This window comes from Xiphias gladius, chromosome 4 (assembly GCF_016859285.1).
Source record: "Xiphias gladius isolate SHS-SW01 ecotype Sanya breed wild chromosome 4, ASM1685928v1, whole genome shotgun sequence".
Classification (NCBI taxonomy): domain Eukaryota; kingdom Metazoa; phylum Chordata; class Actinopteri; order Istiophoriformes; family Xiphiidae; genus Xiphias; species Xiphias gladius.
The window spans coordinates 16,079,794-16,093,512 of NC_053403.1; the positions used below are offsets into that span (position 1 = coordinate 16,079,794).

Below are 13,719 nucleotides of genomic sequence, written 5' to 3' on the forward strand. Positions count from 1 at the left end.
AGCACATGAGTGCACTCATACTGCATCTTCAGCTCTCACCTAGTAAACTTCTCAAACGTTGATCTGCACGTATCGCATTTTTGCACTGGGAATATAGTTTCTAAATTTGATGTCTCGTCTGATACTCGTAACATCGTGACATATCATGCCCCAGTAAAATCCCAGTAATTTTGGGCAGGCAGTGGAGTCAGACACAGTTAACTGCATTGGGACATTGTTTTTTCTTTTGTTTGTTTTGGTCTATCAAATTCAGTAAAGAGTAATTTAAACTCAGAAATGAGTACTTGCTAACCAGTGGAGGTGAGGGAGAGGATGTCATTTTTTTTTTTTTTTTTTTTAAACCATTAGGTGGCACTGTGTTTCCACCACTGTTGTGGTATCACACAGTGCACACACAGTAACATGTACATAACCTTTAGATATTCTTGTAACACATAACCACTGCATAATACTTAACTTATTCATCATTATCTCTTCAGCACCTTTTAACCTTTACTCGAAATGTACATCTTTGGTTCAGAGCATGTCTTGCCCAAATGTGAGATTACATGATCAGGCATCCAGTTTATCCTGTGACATATGCAACTAAAGATTTATAAGCTGCATAATCATTCATTTTACATAATATTTTAAGCATTTAGGTGAAATTTTACATAACATTTCAGGCATATAGCCAGTGAAACTTAAATAACCGTCATTTATAAAAACCACAAGTGATGCACTCAGTAACCTCTTTATGTTTGAATTTGGTTACCTTTGTTTTGCAGCACCTCTCACTTTTGGTGTTTATTTTTTCACATTTCCTGTAATAATGTTTTCAGTGAATATCTGATCTGCCTGCTTTGCCTCAAATCAAAGCCAGTTCAGCAGAAGCTGTAATATCACTTACGATCTTTTTGAAATTATTATAATTTAAAATCATTTCTGCACTCGGATATAATCACTGTATTGGGCAGTTTTGGCATGAATGAATTGGCACTATGAAACAGGATGGTAATGTTGATTTTTGTGTGTGCATGTGTTTCAGGATCTGGTGTTCACAGCCTTCAGGCCCGGAATAGTGGGACACACAGACGTGAAAATCCACAGCAGAAATTCTGCTACATCCACGCTGCGGCCCTGCCGGCCCACACTGCCACCAAAGTTCCTGCTCGCTGCCACGCCCAGGGTGTGTGTTTGTGTGTGTGTGTGTGTGAGCAGCAAGTGGCCCAAGAAAGGCACATCTGTGTGTTTGTGTGAACAGTGTATGTGTGTGATGGCCATAAGATGGACAAGCATTTGGGTGGTCATGGAAAGGGAAGGGGAAAGCGCTTTGTGCATTGGCTTTCAACATTGAGCAGCTGTTATCTGTGAAATGTGTGTGTGTGTGACTGTGTTTGTACTTGGGGTGTGAGGGTGAGCACAGTGGCTTCCAGCTGCATTTAAAAACAAATAAAGCCTCTATAAAAGGGCTTCTTGCTCAGGTTGTTCAACAGTTGTTAAAGCTTCCTCTTGCCCTCCTGCTATACACACACAAACACACACATCCACTTACACAGAGAACCTGCTGATTCAGTGAAACCAGCCTTCATGTGGGGGTTTTCCCTCTGTCTGCAGTGTAGATCCCTTGGTGGGAAAGTTGTGACTTTCTGTGGGTTTTTTATTTTTATTTTTTGGCATTGGAAAATAAAAGGAAACATTTGAAATGACAAATAATGCATCATAATGTGATTACATGAAAAACCATCACATAAAAACCTTCCCATGTCAACATATTTGTAACATGTTGTCCTAAATCTTTCCTTCTCTCTGCTCTACACAATATTATATTTTGTTTTAAACTGTATTTTTCTTTTTGGTTTCCTAGGTGACAGCGGTTCCCATGGAGCGTTACTGTGACGACCGCAGTGCTGAGTACGAGTGGTGGGTGACACGCAGCGGAGGGGGCACAATCTTCAAACAGTGTTTTCTCTATGGCTCCCCTGAACTTGCGTCAGACTGGTGTATGAGGTCCAATGCCTTCCACCCAGAATGCCCTGGGGGTGTGATGGCCCTCTGCCCTCGCCATGGATGGTCCTTCATTCAGATACCTGGTAAGAGCTCTCTGTGTGTGTGTGTGTGTGTGTGTGTGTGTGTGTGTGTGTGTGTGTGTGTGTGTGTGTGTGTGTGTGTGTGTGTGTGTGTGTGTGTGTGTGTGTGTGTGTGTGTGTGTGTGATTTTCCTATTTTCCTTTTACCAACTTCCTGCTGTAGTGTCTCCATCGGTCAGATGTTCAGCTCTGCTGTTGCCCACAGTTGCTAAGCTGATGCTATGTAGCTAAAGGGTAACAAGTAAATGAGCATCCATTAGTGAATGACTATCAGGACAGCCAATAAATGACTCAATCCATTGGTAACTGCCACAGTTTATGACTGTTCGTCCGCAGCAGCAGTCTGTTTTGCTGTGGGAAAACATAGTGATGCTGCTAAAAGTCACTGGTCTATATATTGAAAATACAGATGATGCTGTCGACAACCTTGCTCTAAATTAATTTGTTATAGTCTCATTTTACTAATAGTTTTATCAAATGGTGGATATCCAGTTTTGGGGTGAAGGGATAGGAAAGGGCTCGTGGGAGAATGCACAGAGGCCGGCCCAGGGTCAGCAGGGCATAACCGGGCACATCACCCTCCTCTGTCTTTGTCTGTCAGTCTGCCAGGCAGCAAAACCCTTTACAGTCTAATGGAACTGCTGAGATAAAGAGCTGCTGCAGAAGTTGACTTGCATAAACACATACCAGCTATTTCCATTAAGGTGTGAATGCATGATTGTGTGTACGTGTGTGCTTACAAGCACCTTATCAGAAGAGCTGGCTTCGTTGAGTTAAGGGTCAGAAGGAGCAGAGTGGGAGCTGATTCGCTGCCAGGATTCAGATGACTGATGGAGGTCCAGGGTGAAAGAGGCCATTACAGTTTTACAGACAACACTTCCCTTCTCACTGACCCGCTCAGCCTTTCTACCTCTGATAAACTGTCTCTGTACTGGATTATGATGACGGCTGTCTTTTTTTTTGTGTGGTAACAGAGGTTCCCAGCACAGAAAATCGACAGGTGTGCCCTTTCATAGTTGTTTCAAATTTTGCGCATTTTAGTATTTTAAGACACACTATTAATGGATTTTAATACTATTTTACTAAAATAGTAAAATCCCTAAACATAATATAAAATCCTTTAAATCCTATATACACATACTCACACATTGCAATATTGTAACACTTTTTTTTCCTTCTGCCTATCTGTGTATACATGTGCTTGTGAGAGTGTTTGTGTGTAAAAGCGAGAAACAAAACAAGTATTTGTGTGTCTGTGTGAGAACAGTCTGAAAGCTCTTGTGAAGTTATACCGAGGCAGACAAAGTGAGGAAGTTTAGCTACTGGTCATTGTTCAAGTGCTTAGTTAGGTAACACTAATAGATGGTCTGTGTGTGTGTGTGTGTGTGTGTGTGTGTGTGTGTGTGTGTGTGTGTGTGTGTGTGTGTGTGTGTGTGTCAGAGAGAGAGAGAGACAGAGAGTGTGTGTGAGAATGTGCACATATGTGTGTCTGTGTACCATCGAGTCCATTCAGGGAACTGTGCAGCGCTCACACGGGGCCTGAGGTGTCTCTCACCTCTCCCCTCACATCACACACTCTCCCACGCTCGGCAGCATTGCCTTTCCTTACAAACAGACTGAGGACAAGCTTCACCTCTGTCTCTCCCGCTAACAGACAGGGCTGCGCACTGATCTGAAATCAGTATCTGGCTTCAGCTACTCAGTCCGTCTGGTCTCCCACTTCTTTCTCAGCCTCAGTAGGAAGGAAGTGACCCAACACTCCGACACCCGTCCTCCGCTGAACACATTGTTGCCACATCAAGGCTCAGATATGTACAGTAGCCCAGCTGAAGTTTCCCACCCTCCCTCTCCTCCGCACTCCCAGACCCACACCTTTAGAACAAATGGCAGAGCTGAATAACTGTTTGTTTTGAGCGCCATGGCGTGAGTACGGCTGCCCACTGATATCGATGGAGGAATCTAATCAGAGGACCTATTAGGGATCAGACCGTAGAGGAGGAAAAAACAATTGAGGCAGCAACGTCTTGGGCCTCAGATATTTTTTGATGTTAGTTTGAATTTCAGTGAAGGAAAGCCATTGTTCATTTAGAAAAGGTTGAATTATCTTTGTTAATAGTATTAATATTGATGATATGACACTGCTGTGTTTTTTCAAGACCTCATCAATGGTGATCAGAAAGAAAGCAAGATGCATGCAGGGTACTGTCTGTCAAGAATTGTACCCATGCAGTCACCCAGTCTGAGCCACCAAGACGCGACAGGAGAAGAGGTTTTGATCATAAATACGGAGACGTCCTGTTTGTTTGCTATATTGCTGCAGTTCTGTGGTCACCTCCCTTTCGTTCTCTGGAAACACATTAAGCTACAGTTAGGTCACTTTATAGTCAAACGCTGAGAGATGATATGTGTCAGGTTAAATATCAGTTTGAAGGGAAATAGTTTTGAACTTGTATGCTGTAGGATTTTTGCAAAACATTCCAGTGTCACAGAAAAAACCTTCCTTGCTTTTTGTGTGGTCCCTATGGCCTTCTCACTATAGCACCGATTCTTGACTCTTTTTCTAGCTTTATTGTCAGCTGGGAATTGACTGTCACCACTGTAGAGAGTGGATGTGTGTGAAGGAGATGATAAAAGAACTGGGTATTTATGTGTGTCTTGTGCAACTTATTTCAACGCATGTCTATGTGTGTGTGTTTGTGTGTCAATCTGACTGTGTTAGAGAGAGAGAGAGAGAGAAGTGAGTCAGGTCTGGCCCAGCAGCCCACATCAGGCTGTGGGAAATGCAGTTCTGCCTTCCTGTCCACCCTTCAAAGAAACTCTGCTCTCCAGCAAAATGGCAGGAAGCTTCCCTGGTTCTCTGATAGACAGGCACAAAACAACACAGACAGCCAGCCTCACCACATCACTGTCTGACTCCGCCCCTCTCAATCTGCATTAAACTGGCACCGGTAACCGACTGTGGAATGGTTGTTTTTTTTCCTGAGAAAAAACAAATCAAAACATCCAGCCAAGTGTGTAAAGGAACACAAATGTTTGGATTTCCTAGTCCAATTTATGTCTACTAATGTGTCCTAAAGAAGGGAAAAATGTGCTCGTTAATATTTAAGAAACTCAAAATCCCAAAGTAGACTGAAGGGGGAGACATTTGCCACATTATACCCCTATGATGACATCTTTTAACATGGAAGCCAAGTAATATCTAACTCACTCTGTCTCTTAGCCAGCTTGCTTTCATCTGTGGTGTGTTGAGTCAGTGCTGGCTAAGGGTAACTAGCAGTAAACTATCTTAATGACAGAGTTCACACTGGGGCGCTGTGGTGTGGTGAGATTCCCCCGTGAAACTCGGAGTGCGCATCGGACTGTCTGTCTGTTCCCCTGCTTAACGACTCCTAGAGTACCAAGAGAAGTGCTGCACTTGCATGTTTAAGGGGAGACAGTGGTGTATGTGCAAACATGTTCCATACATATACACACACAATTGCAGTCCATCATTGACTTTGTGTCGCACGTTGTCATGCATGTTTGTCATTTGGCTCCCTTCGAGAACTCCACCTTGGAGAGACTGTTTTAGATGCAGACAGATTTTGGTGTAGATTCTGTAAAAATTCACCAAACCCTAACAAGAAGTTAAGATCCTCTGTTTTCTGTCACTTACTTCACTCTCAGATTTACAAAACCTCCCACTGGCATCTGGCTCTTAGCTATTCTGATGCTTGCTGCTAGAAAATTAAGTTTAAGTCTGATTTTTGTCAATACACACAGAAGCAGCAAAGTAGCTTCAGGCTAATATTTCCATCATCAGCAGTCCCGAACAAGTGTTGCCCATTGACTTATTGATTGCGCAGTGTAATGTATCATTATACAGTAAGGGGCCGACGCTCGGTTCGATCGTTGATTCGACATGTTCTGTGGCCCCCCATCTGTCTCTCTTTCTCACATAACCATCCATCCATCTTCTTTCATCAGCTTTTGATGTTTTTTTTTTTTTGCCCTGCAGTCGCTGTTGTGCATCTCTTCTTTTTCGATCGCATCTGGCCTGCCTCCCTCCATGTTCAGGATGGCTCCGCTCTTGGCTTTAGCAGCAGCAGAGGGGAATGATACAGGACAGGACAGAAGATTGTAGTGGCGTATTAATGAAATTAGCGCTGTAGTTGGTTTGGGAGTATCAGGCGCCAGGCACCAGGGCTGGGCCTGGGTTAATTAGCTGGCAGCAGGCCTCTAATTGGGTCAGGACCGTGTCAGGCCCCTGGCTCTGGCCCTACAGGGATTGGATTACATTGTCGGGGGACCGACATAAGGGAGAGGGAGAGAGGGTGTGTATGGGGGAGTGGGAGTGGGAGGGAGAGGTTGTAGCAGTAGAGGAGAGAAGGATGAAGGGGGAGCTGGAGGGTGCAGTGGATGTAGTAGAAAGGGGGAGAGAGGAGGGACAGGGGAGTGTAGCCTAATCTGCCAGCAGGAGGTAAGGATAGGAGAAGATGGGGACGGCTGGCCGGGTGAATACCGCTGTTAGACTGGATTGGGTTGGATTGGGGCGGTGGGGGGGCTGTGAAAGGGGGGCAGGGCAGGTGGTGAAGCTTGATATGTGTATCCATAGCAACAACAGAGTGGTGTGACACCACATGGGATTTGCTTGTGTTTTTAGGGTGTGGTTTTAACGTAGTCCTTGTTAGTCCATGATTATAAAGTTGTTTTGTGTCAATTTGAGTGTTTTCTAATCCAGATTTTTTTCCAAATGCTGCCACTCATGTACTCAGAAAGAAATATGCCATCCCAAATGTCCTGTTGTGTATTTTTTGTGTGAGATGATTTTAGGCTCCTTTTGTTTTCCCTTCAACTACATTATAATGCTGTCCCTATGTTAACAAAGTTTGACTGAATCGCAGCTGAAAAAAAATCTTGAAGGCCAATTCATTTAAAGAGTCACACAAGTTAGATGTATAAACATAACCATTTTAATCTAACCAAGCCCTCCATAATTCATGTTAAAAGTATGGTTACTACATCCACTTTGCTCACATTTTTGACCAATGGTCATGCATTTCACTGCAGTCACATGTAGCTTATAATGTAAGCCATAAGTGTTATGTTGGAATGAGACAGACCACCAAAGCCCTCCCAAATCACTATTATTCATTTTCTTGGCTTCGCTTTATAGGGTATGGCAGCGACATTTAGAAACAGGGATTTTCTGTATGCAGCACTAAATGTTTTGAACTCGGCCACCTCTCTCTGTAAGCCACATTGCTGGGCTTTGGGGAGTTTGGATAGTTACAGGGGTGGGATTTTTTTTTTCAAACAATCTCGCCATTTCTGTTGGACATCTGTTTCCATGCCTTCCTTTGATTATTTAGCTTTTTTTTTTTTCTTTACTGATCATTTCCCCGTAGGTTGAATGCCACTGAGATTCAAATAGGTTAGCGATCAGATGCTGCCCTCAGCAAGTACATAAAGATCAAAACATAGGAAATATCAGTGTACTCAAACATCAGAAGGTGGCTTTCTTAAGGAAAAGAGCATTTCTCCTTCATAATCTGACAAACAAAGGGATTATCCTGACTAACATGTCTTCTCATACAAAAATAATAGTATCCAACTGTTTAATATGGGATTTTCAGATTTATAATTTATGCCCCTCAAGAATTAGTTTAAATACATACAGCATTTAGTCCTGTTAGGCCACAAAAATCCTCAGATAGGGGCTTTAACCCATCTTTAAACATGACATTGGAGTCTGGAGGCTTAAATATAATCTGCTAAACAGAAACAGATTGGTGGCAGGGGTTGAGCAATATTGCCTTATATGAGCATTTGCATCTTTGCCAAGTGGTGGTTTGCATCTGGGTGGTTGGCAGTGTGGCCCAAAGCACTGGTTGGTGACCTTGACTGAGCAGCAGCCCTGGTAAGACTGGCACCTGTGGTGAGGAGGCCCTGTCTCATCTAAACCACAACATCACCGCCGTCGCCGCCATGCTAATACCATCTCACTGTAGCCGGAGCCACCACAGACCCCCTTCACTCACCATCTCTCCCTCTCTGTCTGGACCTTTTCTCTCCTGCACATGTATAATCCCCTGTATGTATCACTCTTTCCTCCTTTTGCTTTTCAATTCATCCACTTTCTTCATGCCAAGGACAATTATAGGCCTTTGATGGGGGATACAGTGTTTTTGTATCTCAGGGTTTGCGGTGTGCTGGTCTCTTGGTATGCACCAAATTGAGCCACAGCCATGTATAATAACTGTGTACCTTCCAATAAAGCTAAAGTTAAATTGTATCTTTAGTTTAGTGTATCTTGCTATTAGTGTATTATGACTATCTTTTATTATCCTCCTTTGTCCCACTTCCATTTTTTTACCTTCATTTCTTGTACTTCTGCCTATTTGTCCATCTCTCTGTCTTCCTTCTGTGGAGTTTAAGAATTATACCCCAGTCCACCTCCGTTATTCCTATTCATTTGGAGAACGTAACAAGGAATGAGATCAATAATGAAAAGCATATATACTTTGTCCGCAATACACCAGCTGTCTGGTGGAAAACCAAACAAGTGAAATTAAAGGCATAAATATAACTTTGACTGAAAACTCATTCTGTCAACACTTTCTCATGAGCTTTAGGTCAGTGTATTCAACGGGCTGACACCACTTCACAGTGACCTGTAGGTGAGGTCTCCAATTCCCCCCCAGAGTGTCTCCCTTGTTCATCTATTCTATTAGTTCCTCTTTAACACATCTAAAGGGCCTGACCTTTTTTTTGGGGGGGGGGGCTATACTAAAGGGTCACAGGTCAGGGTTCAGCCTGAGTACCCATTAGCATAACCTGCTACTGGTTTAAAGTCGAGAGAGATCCAGGTGGTTTGTGGGTTTTGTTGAATCAAGGGGCAACCTTTAGCACCTTGGATTGTCTTTAACAAATTGTTTTATATCAGTGTTTTACAGATATTATGGCAGGATATTGTCATATGCGTATTATTACAGCCTCAGTTTAAATGATCTGACCTTGTGGTTTGGATTAATGGAACGTGATTTTAACACAGTTGGTTACATTACATTGACAAAACAAGGAAATAAGACTTGGAAATATTTATAAACCCAGAATTTCACTGTACAAAAGGGGCTCTGGGAACAAGTGTCCAAGTCGAGTGCAAGGAGGCCAAGCCTGACTCTCCCAGAGGGACTTTCTTGTATCCCTGGCCCGACCCTGTCACCTGACCCTGGACCTGGCCTTAGGTTCTCTCCACTTAGGGTCAAGACCCCTTGGTCAAACACCATAGTGTGCCTGTCACTGGGTCGATGGCAGCCTTGGCCCTTTTCTAAGTCTGCCACTGTGCCAGATGATGTTAATTCCTCATCAGATGGACATGGATGGAACCACATAAACAGCAGACCCAGGGTTAGATTGCTCCCCATTTGTTCTCTGTGGTCAATCATTTGAAGGCTAGAGGACACCTGAATGGTTAGAAGTAACGTGACTGAGATCAGCTGCTAGGCTTATTTGCTCATCTTTTGTACCATTGTGTGAAATGGAGTGTAAATCGCTTTTTTTGTTCTCTCTCCCTCACTCTCTCTCTCGCGTTCATTCTCTCTCTCACTCTCACTCTCACTGCTCTCATCAGCAGCCCAGTTAATAAGGGCAAATGCCTTATTTAAACAATCACCAGATCACAGACAGATTTAGGAGGATTGATCCCTGGATCGATCTTCAACCTAGAGAATACAGAGTTTTATCAAAGACTTGTATTGATTAGGAGATAATTAATAACCTCTGAATTGACTGGGCTGCTTTTCTGTATTCTGCCATTGAGCTGGTATATCATATTTAAAATGACATGACAAGGGTTTGATTGTTGGTTTCTTTACATGAGGAAAAAGTCAATGTTGTGTAAGCTTACATATTTGGTCATAACTGCAAAGAAAATTTTTAAATTTTGTGCAGGACATTCTGATTGTGTAAAACGAGTGTCAAGCTGAAGCACCAGTCTCTTACTATCCAGGTTGTTCGGTGCCTTCACTTCTTTATCTCTTCTTTCTCTTACAGATAAGGAGAGTCTGATCACGGAAAGTGGCAAGCTCCACACCTTAGATATCCTGTTGAGTCGGCTAAAGGCGCAGGGACACAGAGTCCTCATCTACTCCCAAATGACGCGCATGATAGACCTTCTGGAGGTATACACACACACACTGCACATTTTGTTAAAGTTTTATTTCCAGTAACTCTTCATTCAGTTCATTTTGTTTTAACTTGACCATAATTGAGGTCTTTAGAACTGTGGAGGAAAAGCCAAATATGGCGCACACATACGTATACCAACCAGTAAGAATTATTGTAAAAAATGCCTAATCCACACCGTCAATATCTGTGTTGTTCCAAGCAAGTTGTTTAACCGGTCCCGTTCCACTGACGAGGTATTGAGCTCCTCTAATCAGCCTGCCTGTCCCTCGTTAGTGCGCTCATTAGACGGCTAATTAACAGGTCAGGGCTAATTAGCGGGGTCTCATCTGCAGGGGAGGGAGCCAGATGGGAGGGATGGCTGGGAGGAGTGAGGAGGGGGGGGGGGGGTGGGGGGGCACGCAAGGGCCTTGGGGTTAGAGGAGAAACAAATAAAAAACTGAAGACAAAGCTGATGAGGAGAAGAAAGATTCACAGAGTTGATAAAATTTAGGTATTTTAAAAAATCAAGAACTGTTAAATTCATGTTGAAAAAAAACACTACACCACACTCGGACACTCTGTGTTTAAGCTTCTTTGTTAGCTCTAATCTGATTGGAGGTCAGTGGTTATCAGGGCTGAAATTCAAATAAGGATTAAGTTGTAAAATCTGCGTCACTATTCTCTCCAGAGTAAAACAATAGCGCAAAGCAATTCTGCCGGTGATCATGTGTCAAAAGACTCGGTGCCGTACGCTATTGTTGCCTCTGTATTTGTTGCAAACATCACTATGGAGCCAAAAGCCTTTGGCATGATGTCATTGGGAATTCCTTCCCCATTCACATATTGAAGTGTTGTGTTTCCACAGCCAAATCGTTTGATGGTAGATAGACCCAACCCAGGTGGTTAAGGACTGTCTTCCTGCGTGTCTGGAAAACAGTGGGAATGCCTTGTGTTTTAGGGCCAAAGGAAAACAGCAATGCTTAGAATGCTCGAGATGGCTTACATAAAGCAGGCTAGTCTTTCTCTGTTAATGTTTTCTTACTGGCTGTTCCACCTTTAGTCGTACCTCCAAGCTGTGATTTCCATTTCTAACGGGGCAATACTACAGTACCTTGTTTACAAGTGACCTCACAGTAATGGGGGCTGTGACAGCACCTCCTCTACTAATGGATTAAAGACACCCACGAAAGAAATCATGTACTGTATTTGCCCAATCTGGCTGCAGTTTTCCTCGACTGTATTATCTTGCTCATTGGTCAGGGGATGAAAATTCTGCAGATGGAGTTGATTTCCTGAACATGAGACTGTGACTAAGAATAAGAGCGAAGGAGAGGCTGATGTTAATCTCGGTCATTAGCGTCATTGTTTTCGTCGCCAGTCGGCTGTTGGTTCTCCTGGTGACATTACGTCATTGGGTGATGGATCGTTGAGATCCGGGTGGCCTGAAGAAAAATAACACCGGTGGGTCTCTCTGGCAGCAGTCGATTGGGGAGCAGACCTGCCAAATCTCTGCCCTTCTGCTTGAGTTGCGTGTCTGTGGCTGCTTAGGCGGCACTTTACCGTACTGCAAGTTTGTGGCTTACATTACGGCTCTGATTAAATTTGTCTCACTCCCTCTTTTTCATTATGAACTAACATAAAGTGAGATACAGCAACCACTTACGCAGTACAAAGCATCAATTCACTTTTGATTATTTTATGATACATTCTCACTATTTTATTATATATTTCTGCTATTCTGTGGCTGTAAATACAATAGAAAATGTGTAAATTGTGACAATGAATGAAGAGCCATGTTATAGTGAACGTGGGTCATTGAGTTTTATTTATTGCGGCTGTCAACTTTGAGGCTCTGATTGATGGATAGCGCAGCAGCTTTTTCCAAGCTTCCATCATTGTCCACATTCATGCAATAATCTGAACTGTGACAGTTTTCTTAGACCAGTGTATCTGCAGTTCTTGAAAAGTCTTAAATATTTCCTATCGCATGTTTTTTTTTCTTTCTTGTTTTGTCCTTCCATCAGTCCAAAACTTGAAGATATGAACAAAAAAGGCCACAAATCCTAACATTTAGCAGCAAATGTTTGAAATTTATGCTTAAAACATGAACAAAACAAATAATTGATTATCAAAATAGTTGCTGAATTTGTTTCAATGGACTAATCAATTAATTGACTAATTGTGGCAGTTCTCAAAAAGAATTAATTATTTTTAGTTGGTCAATCCATCCATCGATTTTGCTGCGAATCCAGGTACTGGTCAAATTGATTTAATTTACTATCTCATTAGGAATTATTGCTAGGCTGTATACTGCTGGGAAGCACTAAAAAATGTGATAAGGATCAAAATCGATGCAGCCGAACTACAGATATCGTCTCTGGTATTCCACACATTCTTCTTCCCTGTTAAAATCTGGTGCCTACATTACCCACAGTGTAACTCGACTTCCAGCTGTTAATTCTGGGATTTGGCTGGTAGACTATGTTGGTACTGTATGTATTAATGGCACTGAAAGCCGTTGCGACATATGGGTGTGAATTCCAACTCGTCATGTTCTTTTTTTCCTGTAGTATTAATTGCTTTTTTCAGGATGGGAGCAGACTGTGACCATGCCCACTGTGTTCCCAACCTAACACCTGCAATAAATACACACTGTGACCATGCACTTCAGGGAGTTTTTTACTTTACTTTGGGGACACATTAACATCTGGGAAGTTGAGAGCAATCTGGCTACCTAACCTAAGAGGTGGTTTTCATCTGCACATCCAAATTTATCTTGAAAGTATGTAAAGTAAGTAAAGTCCTTAAAGTAAAAATGCAATTTGAGCAGAGACAGAAATCTTAGACAGGAAACAGGACATTTAATCATGCTTTTAAACAAATTTCTGTTCTGCCTCGTATTTCTTCTCCCATAAATCACTTCAGCTTGAGTGTCAGATATCACACCCATAAAGATTTTTTTTTTTTTTTTTTTTTTTTTACTAAATATGATCTGCAATAGGCTGCTAACAGTTAGTTGAAGATTAACATTTTGGCCAGTTAAAAAAGGTTGACCTGAACCTACACCTTGATTTAAAACATTTGCAGTGGAACACATTACAAAATCAGTGAAAAACTGCAGAGGTATAGTGCTGTCACTTAAGATTAACACTAACTCAAACAAAATATGAGAGAAAATTGACACCTGTTGAGGTATAGATTTCAGCAGGTAAAGTCCATAGCACACAACACTGATTCAAGCTTTAACGAGCTTTAAATCATGACAGTGAGAGATCTTGGGTAATCCTTTTCTAAAACTTTGATTCTAATGACTTAGGTGTAGATTAGGCTGAGTAGGGCTTTCTGTGAGAGCAACAGTATCTGCAACATCCTGCTGGCCAGATATCAAAACCCAATTCAACAAGGTTAGCAGCATTTTGGTGAGCACTGGGGCTAATGGTCCCTAATGTAGTGTTCACTCAGAGCAGATGGGGCTGTTGGGAACTGAGCCAGACATACGCACA

The 13,719-nt window shown here is 42.4% G+C and overlaps 1 protein-coding gene across 2 annotated transcripts in view; it reads left to right on the forward strand.

Annotated features, from left to right (window-relative positions):
- ino80 (INO80 complex ATPase subunit) overlaps positions 1-13,719 on the forward strand; it is a 38,401-nt gene that overhangs the window by 15,028 nt on the left and 9,654 nt on the right. For both annotated transcript variants that reach the window (XM_040125543.1, XM_040125544.1), the window contains exons 26-28: positions 1,028-1,168; positions 1,847-2,072; positions 10,103-10,230. In XM_040125543.1, coding sequence (XP_039981477.1) covers positions 1,028-1,168; positions 1,847-2,072; positions 10,103-10,230 — 495 coding nt within the window. The remainder of the gene's footprint in view (positions 1-1,027; positions 1,169-1,846; positions 2,073-10,102; positions 10,231-13,719) is intronic.